General features: G+C 35.3%; 1 protein-coding gene across 1 annotated transcript in view; it reads left to right on the forward strand.

Annotated features, from left to right (window-relative positions):
- The window catches only part of rbpjb (recombination signal binding protein for immunoglobulin kappa J region b), a 51,498-nt gene that overhangs the window by 12,436 nt on the left and 20,563 nt on the right, over nt 1–18,499 (forward strand). Inside the window, exon 2 of the mRNA XM_058780539.1 lies at nt 15,261–15,299. Within this exon, the coding sequence (XP_058636522.1) occupies nt 15,261–15,299 (39 nt within the window). The remainder of the gene's footprint in view (nt 1–15,260; nt 15,300–18,499) is intronic.

Consider the following 18,499-nt stretch of genomic DNA (forward strand, 5'->3'; position numbering starts at 1 on the left):
CGTATCTTGTAATGACTTGGTAGAAAGGAAATCAAAGCCTCAATTTAGCGTTAACTAACTTCTTGCTCATGGCTAACTCTGTTAACAGTACATTAATTCTGAATGAACTAATGGCTGGTGCCACCATAAAAGGTAAAGTTAATCCATATGTTCAAACTGGCTTGAAGCTGGTCTTCATTGAGGAAGGACCCAAGCAGACACTGAACGGAGATGATTCACAACGTGCTGTGCTGATTCGGCTAATGCTTCGCCGTTGGGCTGTGGTACACCACTGGTATTATGCTTCGGCCTTTGTCATATTTATTTCAGCATGCGGCATCAAATTATAGCGGCGTGCATGTTCAATTGAAAATGAAGAGTGGAAATGAATTCAGATGAGACAGGATTGTGTGTAAAGTTTTAATATATTGCCAGGTTCTATGGTGAAAGTATTGGGTGTCAGAGCTCTATAGACGGGGTTGTTTGCCTCTGGTCCTGCCGGCACACGAGGTTGTCCAGTAGCGCTGGTGTGGTGTGACTATTGTTGCTGTGACTTCAGGAAGATGGTATTTCTCAATAAGACGACGCTGTAAATGTAGTCGCAGGGTTTAGATCTCAGAAATCTATCTGGCTGCCCTGCAGGGACCTTGTGATCGACAGGACACACACACACACACACACACACACACACACACAGATATCAGATAAATTTAATCTGAAAGATGAATCATTACTGTGGTTAGTGCTTGCTAGCTTTTTAAGAGAGGAATGCATTTTCTTAAAGGTGAAGTGTGCAATTTTTGTCACAGTGTCAAAATAGTTTCTCCTATCGCAGATGTAGTCTACTGAAAAGGCTGTCCAATCCAAGAACAATAACTGTAACCATAACATTTAAAAAAAAATTGCCCTAATTTTAATAGAATAGCACTGTCCACTTTCTAACTATCCACCTTATTTTTCAACGCAGTGGTAGCTCATTTCTGTGAATGTATGAGACTTCTGATTCATTGGCTGCTTGAATGAATGGTACGTCCATAAATGACAATTTGCTTTTAGTGTACTCTCCTCAGGCCATCCAAGATGTATGTGACTTCATCAGTAGAACTGTAAAGAAGAGTTTTAGGTGAAACTCCTTGGCGTTTCATACACTGCGTGTCTGTGGCTGCTGGTTTTGGATAGTCAAAAAAACATATACAAACAAGACCAAATGAAAACCTATAGCTCCTGATGATACATTGAGGTCTTATGAAGCGAAATGATCTGTCTCTGCAAGAAACTAAACATTATTTACAACATTATTACATTTAATCCACAGCTTGATGATTTTGATGTGAAAGTGGATGACATGGAATTTTATGCTCAGCCATACTTGTTGGAGCCAGAATACTCCAACCAAGAATTGAGAGAGATGACCAAGAACACACATGAGCTGACAATGTTTGTTTACAACAGAGAGTGAGGATGCATATAGGGTTGGGTATTGTTTGAATTTGATTAATTCCGATTCTGCTTATCGATTCCCAGTTTTGATTCCAATGTGGTCATATCAAACATATTTATTCTGTGTCTCTTTATGCAAAATATTTAGTTGCAGCTGAATACCGTGAACAAAAATCAGCTGGCTACATAAAAACTTGACTCGATTAAGAGCTGTATTTTTCATTACTTGATGAATCTGTGTTTTTGAATGAATATCTTGAATGAATGATTCAAAGACAAATGCATTTTTAACAGCCCATTTTTTTTTCAATTGATAGGTGGAGTTGAAATTTTAATTTTAAAAAAGTATCCGATTCCTTACTAGGGATGCAACGATACCATTTTTTCAGATCCGATCCAGAAAATTCTGAGTATCGGCCAACTCTGATCCGATCCGATTCCAGGGCAGTTTAAAAAAAATAAAAAATAAAATCAATATACAATTTCTATACTTCTATATGTGTGTTGACCTGACCATCATTCTTGTGTGTGTTAAACACAATCTACTAAATATAGACAACTTAATTTTAATGAAAAATAACAAATGAAAAAATATATGATAATAAACTATGACAAAAATACTATTATAAAACTAGGTTAGTGGATAATTTATCAGCAAAAGTTATTCTAGAAAAATCACGAGTGCACAATTTTATAAAAGCCAAACATTTAGTGAAATAACATTATTTAGAGGGGAACAAATAAAAGTGAAATAAGTGTAGGACTAAATCTGGTAAAATGTTACACATTGCTCTTTGTATTGTTGTAAAATACATTTAATGAAAACAAGTAAATGTATTTATATATAAATATAAACTATAAAATTAAAAGCCTTATTAAAATGTAATTATTATTAAATAAAAAATTATTAATAGCCTTTCTTGTTCTGTCCTATCATAGAACAGAACAAGAAACACCGCAGCGGAGTTTACGTGAACTTGAGTTTAACGACTTAAATGTTAATCTGTACCTTAAATTAAACTATGAAATGGCTTCAGAACACTTGGACTTTGACTTTATGGTGCTTTTATAATGTTTTTGTGCTTTCGTGGAGTTTAACAATAACACAGAATAGTATACGCACAATATCGGATTTGGATTGGTCTCGTCTGACCGATACCCGATCCGCAGAAAATGCCAGAATCAGAGCCGATACCAATATCGGATCGATGCATCCCCTATTCCTGACCTTAAGTATCCGATTTTGGAATTGGAATTGATTTTTGATTCCCAAACCTAGATGCATAGTACATATAAAAAAACCCGCTCACTTTAGTCTCACAGTACTTTTCAGAAAAAGTGGCCCTGTTTGTTTGCGCATCTTGTCAACTTATGACTTAACAGATTCAGTAAGTTTGGGGTGGGTTTGTGAAACCTCTATGAAATCACACACTTCTGCATTGATATTCATAGTTCACGTAAATTCAGCATTAAGTGTTTTTTTTTTTTTTTAAATCTTTTTGTGAGGGTAGTTCAGGTGCACAAAGAAAATAAATTGTATTTTATTGTTGTTACCAGTACCACACATTGCACAACCTTTTAATAAAGGACTGTCTTGTGACTTATTGCTTTGGGAATAACTTCAGGACTTCTCTTTTTTGCTGAACTATGCACGTCTACACTGTGAATAGAGCAGTGATAACAGTGGATAGCTCAGTTAGAGGATGCTGCAGGCGTTGAAATGGTATCTGCACTTTTAATCCTCCCCTGTCTGTTTTTGATGATGTCACAGCCTGTGGCCCTGCAGCTACCCATACCGATGTGCAGTTGTTGCTCTTGTTTTGTTAGGGAGATGAGTGCCAGATACGGAATCACTTTTATACTGTCAACACAGTCATATGCTGTACTTTTTCTCTTTTTGGGATGTTTACTGTTTTTCTCTCTCTCTCTCTCTCTTTTTTTTTTTTGTCAACCGCAAGTACATTGGTCGGATAAGACTGAGTTCTGTTTTCAAAATGTATATATTATAATACAAATTTTCCATACGCAGAACTATTGAAATTAGATGCACAGTATTTAGACAAAATTCACTTAAAGTTAGTTAGACACCAAACTAAGAACTTTCTTACCCAACTTTGACATAATAGAACAGTCAGATGTGAAGTATAGCTAGACCAGCTTCCAAGAGGGACCAGATGAAATAGATGGATGTTAAACCACAAATCATTTAGAAAGAAAATCAGTAAATACAAATAGGATACAAGAGGGAGAGAAAGTAGAAGGTTGTAGAAGGTCGATGCTCTTGAGAAACGTGGTTTCAACATCATGTTCTGTGATTTACAGTGTGCTTGTTTGAGCGTGTTAGTCGCTCCTCGCACATCAGTGGAAGGATTATGACATGTTTGGAGTAGACAAAACTGAGAAATGCTCTTAGTTATATGATAACATTTAGCAGTTGTGTTTTTTTTTTTTGGCTTTTCTCAGTACTAGTTGTTGTGAAAAGTGTCACAGTTAATTCTTCTATATTAATGGACATGAGAGTGGTTGTGTGTGTGTGTGTGTGTGTGTGTAAGAAGACTTGGTTAAGTCATGTGTCTTGATCGAGCGGGTTCCTTTTTGATTGGGTTTGCACATTCATTTCCACTAAGCCACATTAACATGTCTCTACTGATCTACTGTTCCTGATCAGGTCATTGACGTTTGGTCTTTTCGTGATGGTTATCTGATCACTAAAAATGTGGTGTGCAAGTGTAAAAATCCCCTGGTGATTGTGACAGAATCAGATTGGAAGTAATTTATTTTCTGTTTTTCAACCACATCGTGTTTTAAGAGGAAAAAAACGCAGTGTATTTTTCATAGACGTGTTGGTTTGCGTGCATTTGTTGCTTCAGGTTTTACACATTCACCCGTCTGTAGATTTCAGTTGGTTAAGGAATCTCAGTTCCCATTTCTGTCACTGTGGCGTGTGGTTTTTTCAGAGACAAGGGAAAAAATGCTCAGCTGTCATTCATGCTGTCATGAGGCTGTCTGGGGAAGTCCAAAAACAATCTTCTAAATGAGACGTTTCCAAGCATAGCTTGATCTTGAGTTTTCTCTCTCAATGTGTCTTTAGGCAGCACAATCCACAGGTTTTATGGAAGATTTTTCCGATTTAATGGATAATGCTTTTGGAAAATGGGAATTGCCTAATTATTTTAAAATCTAGCCCGCAGTTTTTAAATAATGTTCTGTTGTGATCAGATGAACAATGTGTCCTATTTTGCATTAGTGTCTAGTGGTCAATTGTCATTTCCTTCTCTGAAAATTTTGCTCCAGGCACATCCATCATGCTGCAGTGAAGTCTGTGGCCGCCTGCAGAGTCTAAATTAAAATCCCCACTGAGGACTGATTTACTCTGTATTGATGTAAGAAATACCCTCCCTGCTGCTCTGGCTGATGAAACCATTACATCATCCTCACTTCCTTTTGGAAAACAGGGAGTCAATTCTTTTGCACTGCTTAATAAAGACACTTAGCTTGTCGGCACCTATCATGACTCCAAGGAGGGTTTTTAAAAGGTTAATGACCTTGAGATACATTAATTCAGCGGCTCTGTCAGGTACCATCAAAGTAGGGCTGTCGTGATTGTAAAATTTCCCGATTCATAATATCAATTTGATATCAAAATCATAGCTCAAACATTGTATTTTTTTATATATAAAAGTAATATTAATATGAAAATCAACAAATTAGGTTATTATATTATTTGCATATTCTTCACTGCATGATTTTTATTTATATTGATTCATTTATCCACTAAACCATTTACAGGTCTGTTTCTGAAAGATGTCTTTTGTCTTTTTGTGCTGTGCAATATTAGATATTATAAATGTATTAATTTCTTTCAAAAAAAAAAAAAAATCTTGTAACACTTTACTTAAAGCCTTTGCGTATAATGCATTATAAAGGGTTATTGAAAGGGTATAATGCATTATAATTATTCATAATGTGCAATGTAATACATTATACCTTGAATAACTATAACCAAATTTATAATGCGCAACAATGAATTGATAATGTTATAATGTAATATCTGTTGTTAGAATTACTCATGAGATTGTACAATGCATTACAAGGTGCATTACAAGGCATGATTAATGCACTAAATCTATTTTTATAATGCATTATACATAAAGGCTTTAAATAAAATATCACCAAAATATGTGTGTTTGATTTTAGTTGGATTATTAATGTAAGAACTTGAATTTGTTTTTTAGTTTTTTTTCCTCAGTATTAACAATGTAATAGTGGCATTTACAGTGGAAGGCAATCTGATTATCTGATATTTTTGATCAGACTGATTATTTTCTTATTTTAGAAAATAGCAAAAAAAAATTGGTACTGAGTTTGAGGTTGACATTCTAAGATCAAAGTAATGTAAAGTGCATACGCTGTAAACATACACCACACCTCTGTTCGCTGTTATGAAATATAGGTCACCTTTGAGCTTATCTATGTAGGTTACACAAGAATCACTTTTTGACTCACATTTACTTAAGCAACGTAAGCAAAATAAACCACAGACCGAAGAAATGTCATATGCGTTTGTAAGTCGACTAACACCGGAGCGAGTGTGTTACTTCATTGATTCAGTCGACCTTGAGTAAGAGAGGAACTTCTCCTTTTGTGCTGTCATGGAACAGACAGGAGTGAAAGCAGCGGAAGGATGGAGGGAAGGAAGCAAAAAATGGATAACATGCAGAAAAACAGATTAAAAACAATTCTGACAACACTTCCTTTTCCTCTATTGAGCTCCGCTTGCAGGCATTTGAAAGGGGAAATGTCACCAGCATCATTCTTCTTAAACTTAATAGGTTTTTTGCTTTGCTTGTATCCCCCCCACCGCCCCTCCTCAATTATTAAAGTCGGCATGAAATGAAAATTCACTCTTATTTTGTACATGCATATTATGAATGCATCCATGCATATGTTTACTTCTTTTGATTCGTAATTCTTAACCAAAGTGTCATAACATGCAAGTTTGAGTAAATGGATTTTTGTGTTTTTCAGTAATCCATTACACTCAGATTTATGCCATAATATGCAAGTAAAGATGTTCCTAAATTCATTTCATCGTGACTTTAAAGAGGTGGTATCGTACAGTAGAATTTTTCTTTTTTCTTTTCTGGAATGTAGGATCACATCACTTGCTCACCAGTGGCTCCTCTGCAGTGAATGGGTGCCGTCAGAATGAGAGTTCAAACAGCTGATATAAACATTACAAGTAACACAACACGATTCTAGTCAATAAATTAACATTTTGTGAAGTGAAAAGCTGTGTGTTTGAAGGAAACACATTTATCATTAAGTCATTTTAACTTTAAACTGTCGCTTTCTGGCTAAAATACCAGTCCATAATCAATAATAGCAATTACTCCAGTGAAAAAGTCCATCGCCTGTTGTCCTCTCACATCAAATCTGTGTCTATTACACACATTCAAGTTTTCACTTCACAAGATGTTAACTGATGGACTGGATTAATGGTCATCATGTCAGCTGCTTGTGGGTTGTTGCAATGTTTTTATCAGCTGTTTGAACTCTCATTCTGACGGCACCCATTCACTGCAGAGGATCCATTGGTGAGCAAGTCATGCAATGCAAAGTTTTTTCCAAATTTCCAAATCTAATCCGAAACACGTTTACATTTGAATACATGAGTACATTGCAAATTTTTTTTTGGGTGAACTATTCCTTTAATGACCATTTCCACACTCTGTGTAAACCAGAGAGTATAATATGCTTGTTTTATTCAGAAGATCTAGGAGAATTTAACACTATTTTTTGTGATCTTATCTTGACACAGGCCTACGATCAGCATGTCTCAGGGGAATGCTATTGAAAGTTGAAAATGATTTGAATTGGTGCTCTGCGCACCCTGTGTCTCAGTTACTGTCTTGGTTCTGAAGTGTGTGAAGCTCTTAACTGTCAGTCAGTCCCATGAGGATGGATACAAAGAAACAGCCACGGGTCGAGTCAGATAGATAGTGGCAGAGCTAGAGAGAGAGAGAGAGAGAGAGAGAGCTATCTTACCGCATGACCTCACTGGGTAAATAGGATAAGACTCCAGCTGAAATATGGGGACTTTTTTCATTTTTTAATCACTCTCTTTTTACGAGCTGAAAAAAACATTTCCTCATAACACCAGTGAAATGGAATAGCCATCACTTGAGTCACATTCGGCCTCATATTTTCCTCAGGATCAAATGAACGTAAATATGCTCCAAAACAATAAAATCTGGGCGTCCTGTCATTGTTTTGTGTCCTGATTAACTCAAGGCGTGTCGAGTAGAGTTTCAGTGAGTTGAATTAGTGGTGTTTCTCAAACAACGAAGTGTGATAGTGTTTTTTGTTTTGTTGATTTGACTTGACACTTGTTCCGTGGATGGTGCTTGCACATCTCTGAACATGCTCACATTTTAACTCCTCTCTCTGTATGAAGACTTCAAGGAAATGCTGGTGGTTTTTCGTCGAAATTGTATTTCTTTTTCTCTCTTATCACTCACACTTTCTTCACACTTCACATATCTCTCTCTCTCTCTCTCTCTCTCTCTCTCTCTGCGTTCTCGTGACGGCTCTTTTTCCAGCGTCTTGACATGTGGTGGGATCTCGATTTGATTGACTTCCACAGCCTTCATGTTTGGTCTTGTAGCCAATTAAAGTCTCTTTGGCTTGAAGAAGTCTTTTTTTTCTTTTCTTTTTTTTTTTTTGTCTTCATCAGACCCAGACACGAATAACCCGAAGACTGTGTACTTCTTTTTTTAGTCTAAGTGCATGATTTGCCTGTTTCCATTTATCCTGCACAAATGTCACAAAAATATCAAGTAGGCCTTGCTGTATGTCAGTGAAGGGAAGTGGCACATATTGATATTGGCATTTGTTCAGAATGTAACGCTGTTTTTATAACAGGTGCACCACGTTAACCACAATGCTTCAGATATAAAACTCTTTCAGCGCCTGATTCTTCCACCGATGGGCCATAACTTTGCCTGCACATGGAACGGCCTTTGCTGATATGCAAAATGAGTTACGCATTTGGAGTGGAAAAGTTGTGAAAGTGAGCGTGTGTTTTTCCTTCGACGTAATCGTTTTTTTTTTCTTGTAGTATTTCGAAACCTGAATTTGTCTGATTGAACAAGCAGTCCTCTGAACTTTCATGCCAAAACAACTGCAGTAAGACTGAACTGAATTTAATATACTATCTGATCAATAAAAGTAAAAATTGAGCAGTAAAATATTTAATTCTTAATATAAATGTATGTCAAATGAAAACTTGCTTCAATTCCATTGCTCTGTACAAATGCAACTTTAAAGCCAACGTGAAATAAAAATGGACTCAGCTACTGTCACAACAGTTGGTTGTATTGTGTGATTTATTACGTTATTCGAAAGAAAAAAGGTATTCTTTGTAATCTTCCATCAGAATGTAATTACTTGCTCTGCCTCTGAAATGTCTTTGCTATTCCTTTTCCTTTAGTTTACGATGAAATCATAAAGTTTACAGCAATAGTAGCAAATAATGATAGATTTATTCAGACCTCTGGGATACATCAAGATGCTCTCAAGGGTGAACTTGACCTTAAGCTTCCACGTCCTTCATGCAGATCTGGCTCTGTTCTGATACAGAGCTCCTACTTTTCACCATTCAGTCACTTCCCAGTGGATAAACTAGTTGCTTATTAGCATGCATATTACTAGAATATTAGCAATTTATTAGTAGTAATTAAGCACATATTAATGCCTTATTCTACATCCCTAATCCTACCCAATACCTAAACTTAACAACTACCTTACTTACTATTAATAAGCAGCAAATTAGGAATTTATTGAGGGAAAAGTCGTAGTTAATAGTGAATATGTGTTCCCTATTCTAAAGTGTTACCATAAAATCAAGCCATGCCTTACATTTTGTTTATATCACAAAAGTAAAATTTGTTGCGAATAGTGTTTTTTGTTGATTGTCATGCTGCATGTCTGAACCGCTAAAGGGGAAATGTAAATGGAGCACAATGTAGTGGTTTAGAGGAATCTGAATAAAAGTCGCTTCCCATCTACCCCTCGCTTGTGTTTGGTTTGTGCATGTTTAATATATTTCACAAAATGAACAGCATGGAATTCAAATAATTTGATGGGAAGGTAAAGTGTCGTGTGACCGATATTTCAGAGTAAGAATGGCCCGATGGCCCAGGGCTGGTGTAACAGAGCTTCAGAGCGGTTAACAAAAGGGACGCTTCTTATGTTACTGTGTTCCAGTGATCTTACATTCATCCTGTTGATCATGTGCAACTATTTTTGTGCTTTGCAAAGTTTGGTTTTGAAGGTTGTTTTGTGAATTCTGCTGATGTAAAACAAGATAATGCCACCAAGATAACATTAGCTGGCAGACATGGAGAAGCTTTTTTTGAAATTATGAATAAGCCTTTGCACAGCATGCCATTCTCCAGCAAAAGTGCTTTTGAAGTTTTACAGTGAGTTTATACAATGTAAAAAAAGATTTTTCTGAGTTGTAAATAAAACAAAGATTATTGGAGAGTGTTTTTCTACTTCACAATTTCACATTTAATTCCACGTGTTTGCCGTTTCTTTGTTTGTGGAATTTACTAGCAATATCTGTGTTATTTATTTATACGAAGTTACACAGTATCTGTTAAATATCCAGCTGTCATTGCAAATTTAAAACCAATTATTTGTTTATGGGATAAAAGAAACCCCCAATGCTTAATTAAAAGTATGTAAATATATTTTTCCGATAGTTATAGAAATGTACATTTGTTCTTTCCTGTGGTGAGGCGAGTAGAAATGGAAGAAGAGAGGGCCGAAAGAAAAATCCCTGTTAATTGGGCTCTGTGCTGGAGAACCAGGGCAGGCGGCTGGTGTTGGCCAGCAGAGCTGTGGCCCCAGATGGGCCCCTGATTGTGGGGTTTGTGTAGTAGCAGCATGTGCTTGAAGCGAGCTGGTATCCATTATCCTCTCAAACATCAGCACTTCACTGTGGGAACCTTATTGATCTACAGCTCTATAATTATTCTACTAGCACACACACACACTCACTCTCTTTCTCTCTTTTCTATTTTATCTTTCTGCCGAGCCCCTGATCCTCTCTTTTGCTCTTTTTTTTCTTCTTCTCTTTTAATTGCTTTTTTGTCTCTTTCTTATCTTCCTGTTCTCCCCCACACGTGCCTCATCCCTTCCCCTAATTCCAGCTCTGTCTGTCGTCTTTTCACTCTTCCCCTCCCTTTCTTTCCAGCGTTCCCTCACTCATTGAAGTGCAATGACCTTTTGTGTTCTACCAGACTTGAGAACAAGCTTTGCTGTTTGTCTACAAGTAAATAAGACAGCTAATTTCTCTGATTATGTATTACAACATAGCAATTGTCGAGGCAGGATTCGGGTATTCAGTCAAGTTGTTACAAGTTTGCAGGCTGCACTTCAATTCAGAATGTTACCAAGATGAGTTTCCAACAATCCCTTTTTTCTTTTCTTAGAATCTTCAGAAAGTAGGGCTGATCAATTAATTGTCTGTTAAATGAGATTACAATTATGGCTGCCACAATTAACACATTTAAGCCTGCAGGCAACTAAAGCAGTTACCACTTTTTCATTCTGTTCTTTCTATTTTTGGGGGGTGAATACAAATGTTTTAATAAGTAGATCGCTTTAGGAAGAGAACTTTTGAGAACTTGATGGATAGGCTACTGTTTCATGTTTAATTTAAGCTGGCGATTCTGTGTAGCCTATTTACTCAATTCATTTGGCACATTCCATAGGAGTTTCTGTAAAGAGATATCATAGTGCTCACCGGTCACTAAAGTTGCTCTAAAATTTAGATTGATGTGAAAAATACATATATGTGACCCTGGACCACAAAACCAGTCTTAAGTGTCAATTTTTCAAAATTGAGATGTATACATAAATAAGCTTTCCATTGATGTATGGTTCTTAGGTTCGGGCAAAATTTGGCCGAGATACAACTATTTGAAATTCTGGAATCTGAGGCTGCAAAAAAATCAAAATATTGAGAACATCTCCTTTAAAGTTGCCCAAATGAAGTTCTTAGCAATGCATATTACTAATCAAAAATCAAGTTTTGATACATTTATGTTAAGAAATTTACAAAATATCTTCATGGAACATGATCTTTACTTAATATCCTAATGATTTTTGGCATAAAAGAAAAATCGATAATTTTGACCCTCACAGTGCAATTTTGGCTATTGCTACAAATATACCCCAGCGACTTAAGACTGGTTTTGTGGTCCAGGGTCACATATACACTATTGCTTAAAGGTTTGGAGTCTGTAAGATTATTTTAATGTTTTTGAAAGAAGTCTCATATGATCAGCAAAGCTGCATTCATTTGATCAAAAATACAATAATACTGTGAAATATGATTGCAATTTAAAATAACTGTTTTCTATTTGAATATATTTCTTATTCCTGTGATAACAACGCAGAATTTTCAGCAGCCATTATTACTCCAGTCTTCAGTGTCACATGATCCTTCAGAAACCATTCTAATATCTTTATTTGGTGCTCAAGAAATCAAGATTTATCATTTGATCAGTGTAGAAAACAGCTGCGTAATATTTTGTGTGGAAATATTACTTTTTTCAGGATTCCTTGAAAAATAAATAGAAATTTTGAAGAATGGAATTTATTTGAAATGGAATTATGAAATATAAAATAAATGTATTTGCTGTCACGTTTGATCAATTCTTAATGTGCTCTTGCTTAATAAAAATATTAATATCTTTAATAAAAATCTTGCTCACTCCAGACTTTTGAATGGTAGTGTAATTCAGGAACACACATCTCTACTTGCTGTGGATGTGTTTAATAAAAGAATAAGGTGCGCTGTTGCCTCATACAAAATACATATTTTTCTTATAACTTGTATTAATTGAAATTAATTGCAATTACAATATCAAGCGGAGTAAATAGAATTAATGGTCCCACTTTATATTAAGGTCCCATTCTCGCTATTAACAAACCATTAACTATGTCTTTTGCCTCAATAAAACCCGCCTGATTTGCTGCTTATTAAGGTAGATATTAAGTTTAGGTATTGGGTAGGATTAGGGATATAGAATATGGTCATGCATAATGTGCTTTATGAGTACTAATAAACAGCCAATATGTTAATAATATGCATGATAATAAGCAACTAGTTAATAGTGAGAATTGGTCCCTATACTAAAGTGTTACCGAATTAATATTTTATAATGCTTTGTTTTTATTATACACAGCTTTTTTCAGAGAAATGTATATTTCTTCAACTGTTATTGTAGTGTCCTCTCTCAATCTGTGGTGGTCTTCTCCGGTCTCGTGGCATTGGCAGCGTGACTTGATTTGAGATCTTCCTGTAACTCCCCCAGGTTCAATGGGCTTGGATCAGGAAGCTCCAGCCATCGATTTTTTTTTTCTCTTCTTCTATTTTAAACCCTCCACAGTCTCTGTCTCCTCTCAGCTTTGGCCTCAAGGCTGCTGTCAGTTTAGCCCGGACCCCTAGGGATCAGCTGTACCGTAAAGACTACGCCACGGGCACAACCCCACAGCAGAGCTCCTGTGGCCTGTGTTTGCTTGACTAAAAAACACTCAAATAAGCTAATGGCGAGATACTCAATCAAACAAACCTTAGTTTTTTTAACGTTAAAGAGTAGGGCTGTGCTCATACAATTGTACATAGTAATTATTTTTCTCTTAATATTGCATCAGTGTGCTGTGCTTTTTAACATTTATTTATTTGATATATTTAATAATATTTTTCTGTTTTGTGTAGGAGAATTTTGTTTTTTCCCATTAAGCTCTTCGCAGTGCATTCTGGGATTGCCTTAACTAATTGGACCGGGGCCAGTGTTGTCTTGGGCACTGTAGTCATTCGGTTAGAGTTCAAGTAATAACAGTTGTGAGGTCTCTATAGTAACAGCTTCAAACAGAAGGGGTCACGACAGGCCTTCAGGTTCTTCTGAAATGAGGCAACGGTTTTCATTATTTGCCGTCTGAGGTCACAAGCATAAGTGAAACCATCCAATCAGTGTTCCTCATTACTGTACTCTGATGATCTGTTACTCTACAATTCACTGTGACATTTAAGAGAAACAAGGCTTTGTCTGCTTGACGTGAAATATCTCGTCTGAGGGAATGTGCGGCCATCATTGGACTTTTCTTAAAACTGCTACGTTGCTTTTCTGATCGTGATCATTTTATTATTTAAATAAATGTTATGGGTTTAGATCTGATTAAGCTTTATTGACAGTGTCTGTGATTTGAAAAATAATTCAGTTTGTAAAAAAGAAATGTTTATCCTACAGTATTGCACGTACTGCAAGTCTGTGAACTTGTGTATTTCGTGTAGTGCTGTCAAATCGCATCCAAAATAAAAGTTTTTGTTTACATAATATATGTGTATTGTGTATATTTATTATGTATACATAAATACAAACACTTGTATGCATATATTTAAGAAAAATGTTATGTTTATATATTAAATTTATTTATATATATATATATATATAAGTAAATACATGTAAATGTTTTCAAAATATATAATGTGTGTGTGTGTGTGTGTGTATTTACATATACATAATAAATATACACAGTACACACACATATTATGTAAACAAAAACTTTTATTTTGGATGCGATTAATCGCATTTTTAAAACAGATAAAAATAAAACGGACAATAAAAACAGAATTTTTCCAAGTTGCCCTAACCTTAAAGCCCTGTTCACACCTATAATGATAAAGCTATTAGTGTCCACACCAGCGGACAATATCGTCTGTTTATTCTAAGCACACACTCGTCGGCCACTTTAAATTTTCAAGCTCGATGGATTCTGATTGGGTGTCAATGTTTGTATCGTTCATCAGCTTGGGGAAAAAATCGTTCTGATATAGTTATCGAGATATATAAAGAAAATTTCACATTTCAGTTTTTCTACTTCAAAATTTCACATTTAATTCAATGTGTTGTGTTACTTGCCAATTCTTTGTAGTTATTTGTGAACTTTATCAGTTTCTGAGTGAAAATGGTTTCAAAGTAAATCTTACACAAATTATTATTATTTTTTTTTTTAAGTACAAACTAGTACTTTGCAAATAGTACATATATTGTGTGAGGTTATCGGTTTTGGAAAAGTTAAAATATTGGATTAGTAATCGTTAAAGATTAGCTAGCAATTTAATCACACTATATTGATTATATGGTATGTGTTAACACATGACTACTTTGAAAACTTTGTATATTTTAACATCTATCCCAGAGAATGCCTTGCCCTGCAGGCTTCCATTATGCGTTTATTACTGTAAATGTGATTTATGCTTGTTTTTCCAAAGTGAGGGCTGTGGTAATCAGCAGCATCTGTGGCGAGAGCTTAACTTGCGTTTAACCCAGAACATTCCTTTAAATCCCTGTCAAAGGGAAAGCGATGCGTGTTTGGCTGCAGGTATCTCTAAACTGTGCCGTTAGACAGCTTTCCTGTGATAATTAGCCTGGTGGATGTAATCAGAATGGGAAAGTGGTTTAGTTTGGCCACCTGTGTGTGTTTGTACACACGGTCATGTGAGCGTGCTCTCACAAGGTCACTACAACAGCTGCAAGCCTGCTAATCTCAAATAGCGGACAGGTGCGTGTGTTTGCCCGTCGCGGCACATTTGAGTGCATGAATGTGTTTGCCCCTCGTTGAGTGATGGGAAACGGGCTTGTGTGTGTTACAGTGGTACAGTATAGTACACAGGTGTGCCCTCAAATATTTGTGTGCAAAAAATGGTGTTTTTGTTTGTATTGTGGTTGAATTTCTGCTAAAGTGTTTTTCTCTCTTTACAGGAAGTTTGGGGAGCGCCCTCAACCACAGCGCCTGACGAGGTACGTTTATCACCTTCACATGCTAATAACAAACAAACAAGTTGAGAGAGGACTCTCTCTGGTACGGCCTACATTTCTGCATGCATAATATGTGAAATTCATGAACTATCCGCACATGAGTTTTCACTTAAAAAAAAAAAAAAAAAGGTTTGTCATTTTTTTCAAGAAAAATGCTGCAGTTATTGTTTAACTGCAAATTGCTTTACCATATCTGGGGAAAAATTACAAATGTTTTAACATCATGTTACATGTAATTCTACTGAGAAATACTTTCAAATGTTTGATTTTTGGTAAGTAAAAACTATTATTTACCACGTAGTTCATGATGTGAAACAGTAAAAGGACATTCCCAGAAGTCCCTGCATGCCACATTACATATGATTACAATTTATTTAAATGGGTTGGTTTTGTCTTATTTTTGTTATTAGTAATGTACATTAGCACGTTTTGTATTACATTTTAGGTTGTTTTGTTTGGTTGTTCATATATTTTAAAATATATATATTTTAAAAAGTCATCAATATGCCATCCCTGAAACATTGTCACCATATTTTTATGATACATTTTGGCATGAAATTTAACATGAAAATTACATTTTTACATTATAGAAATTATTCATTTTGCCCTTTCTGGCAAGTATTATTCTATTATTATCCTATTCTATATATATATATATATATATATATATATATATATATATATATATATATATATATATATATATAAAATATTAGTTGTTATCAATATTTTAAAGTTTTATACTTTAATTGGAAATCAAATTTTAGGCTACATATGGCATCTCACGTAAGTAACTAGAAAAACTGTGAAACTGTGAAAATAGACTTGTGTGAGATTTTCTATATTCCTACACCACTGAATAACTTTCTCTGAGCACAAAAAATTAAGATGCATATAAATCAGATGTGATCCACTTTACTTTCTCAAATGTGAATGTGATTTCTAACATAGTTAACAGTTAAAAAAAAAAAAAATTTTTATTAATTATTTTATGTTGGAAAGTACAGACAACTTAAACCTTTCCTCTAATTTTAATTTGGACATCCTGAGCTGTAGTCCCCACTGAGGTTTAGTTTTAGTGTCTCTCGACACTGCCGTGGAGTTTTTCCATAGCTGCTGTCCCTATTTGTCACCATCGTTTCGCTCTATTTTCTCCCAACCTCTTTCTATTTCACTCGTTTCCCCTCTTGTCTGTCTATTTAATGTTCTTTTCCTCCATCCATCCTTTTTTTGAAGAGTCAAAATTAGAGGCCAAGAATTTGCCCAAGAAATATGGAACGAAATGTTTCAGACGATCCGTTCTGTGAAGCAGCTCCAGTCAGCGGTTCGTGTTTTGAGTGGAGAAGTGAGGGACATGGAAAATGATAGAGAGGGGAGAGTTAAGCGCTGGCCGCCCAACCCGTGCCGCACGCCCTGCGGTTAACTTACAGCACGCCTGCATTCTGGCAGAGAGCACACGCCCTGGCAGGACATTGCCACCGCTTCATGGCCCCTCTCTGTGCTGGGCCCCATCCTGTGAATCTGAGTGTCATTAGATAAAGACTGGTGTGTTTCACTAAAGTGTTGTTCAGTCACAGGTTAGTAGCAGCTTAGGTCAGATTCATTTGGGTCAAACCCATTTAGATAATGCTTTCTGTAGACATTGGCTATTTTTAATGAGATGTGCACCATGGTGTGATGACTAGGGGATGAAGTTTGTGTGTGTGTGTGTGTGTGTGTATCGGGGAGCCCATTGCAAAAGATAATGTGACATGCCTGGAGGAAGATGAACCTCTTTAAACATTACAGTCTACATTAACTGGAAGAGTATTATACAAACCTTCTCCTTCTCGTCTTATGCACATTCAAACATGCAGCTTTGGCACAAGTAACTGTTTTTACCAGTATTACTAATTCTGCAAAATTTGGGCATGAACTAACTTGAGCAGTTTGTCATTCATACTTTTCTTCTTTCTCTCTTTTAACTATTTTCTTACTTTTCTCCTACAGTTAACTCCCTGTCTGCTTTTTTATTGTCCGAAGTGATTGAAGACTGGACTGTCTCTCCATCTCTTTAGATATATTCTTATTCTTATTTATTAATGTTTGAAATGGCCTTTAATGAACTAAGAGGCATGATTTGCTACTAATAGGGTCATGCAAATTCTAGACAGATTTGATTAGACTCAAATTTCTGTACGTCCCTTAGTGCAAGATGAATCAACAATATTTTTTATCTGCCAACTGTTCATTTTGATAGTATTTTTCTAACGTGTATCTGTTTACATTCAGAAGTTTGGAGTCAGCAAGATTTTTTTTTTTTCATTCAACAGGAATGCACAAAAATGTGACAAAGACGTTTATAATGTAAATGCTGTTCTTTGCACTTTCTATTCATCAAAGTATCCTGCAAAATATGTATGATATTTTCCCCAAAATATTAAGCATCACAACTGTTTTCAACATTTATAATAATTAGAAATGTTTCTTGAGCGCCTAATCAGCATATTATAATTATTTCTGAAGGACCATGTGACACTAAAGACTAGAGTGATGACTGCTGAAAATTCAGATTCGTCAGCACAGAATTGCATTATAAATATATATTCGATATAGAAAACTGCTATTTAAAATGTGACATTTACCTTACATTTACATGTACTTTTATCAAAAGCGACTTACAAATGAGGACAATAGAAGCAATCAAACCAACCAACAAAAGAGCAACAGTATGTAAGCGCATGTGACAAGTCCTGGCTAATCTAACGCAGTACATGTAGCTAGTTTAAAAAAAAGAAAAAAAAAAATTATTCATAAATATTTAGATATTTATTTACATTATTTAACTTTTTTAAATATTTTAATTTATTTTAATGTTTTAAAAATAATACTGTTTGTACTGTATTTTGATCAAATAAATGCAGCCTTGTGAGAATAAGAGACGTCTTTCAAAAATCATAAAAAAAAAAAAAGAAAAGTAAATCCAAACCCTGAAAGTTAATAATAACTTAACCATTTTGACTACTACTTGGACCATGGTCTGGTCCTATTGGTTGTGATTAAAAATCCACTTTTAAGCCATTTCAGAGCAAATTCACAAATATCAAAATATATATTGAATATTATTAAAAACCTGAAAAATATTGAAATATTTATTTTGGGTTGTTATCTCAGACTTATTGGGCTTGCGCACCTTTCAAAAA

Source organism: Onychostoma macrolepis, chromosome 07 (genome assembly GCF_012432095.1).
Source record: "Onychostoma macrolepis isolate SWU-2019 chromosome 07, ASM1243209v1, whole genome shotgun sequence".
Lineage (NCBI taxonomy): Eukaryota > Metazoa > Chordata > Actinopteri > Cypriniformes > Cyprinidae > Onychostoma > Onychostoma macrolepis.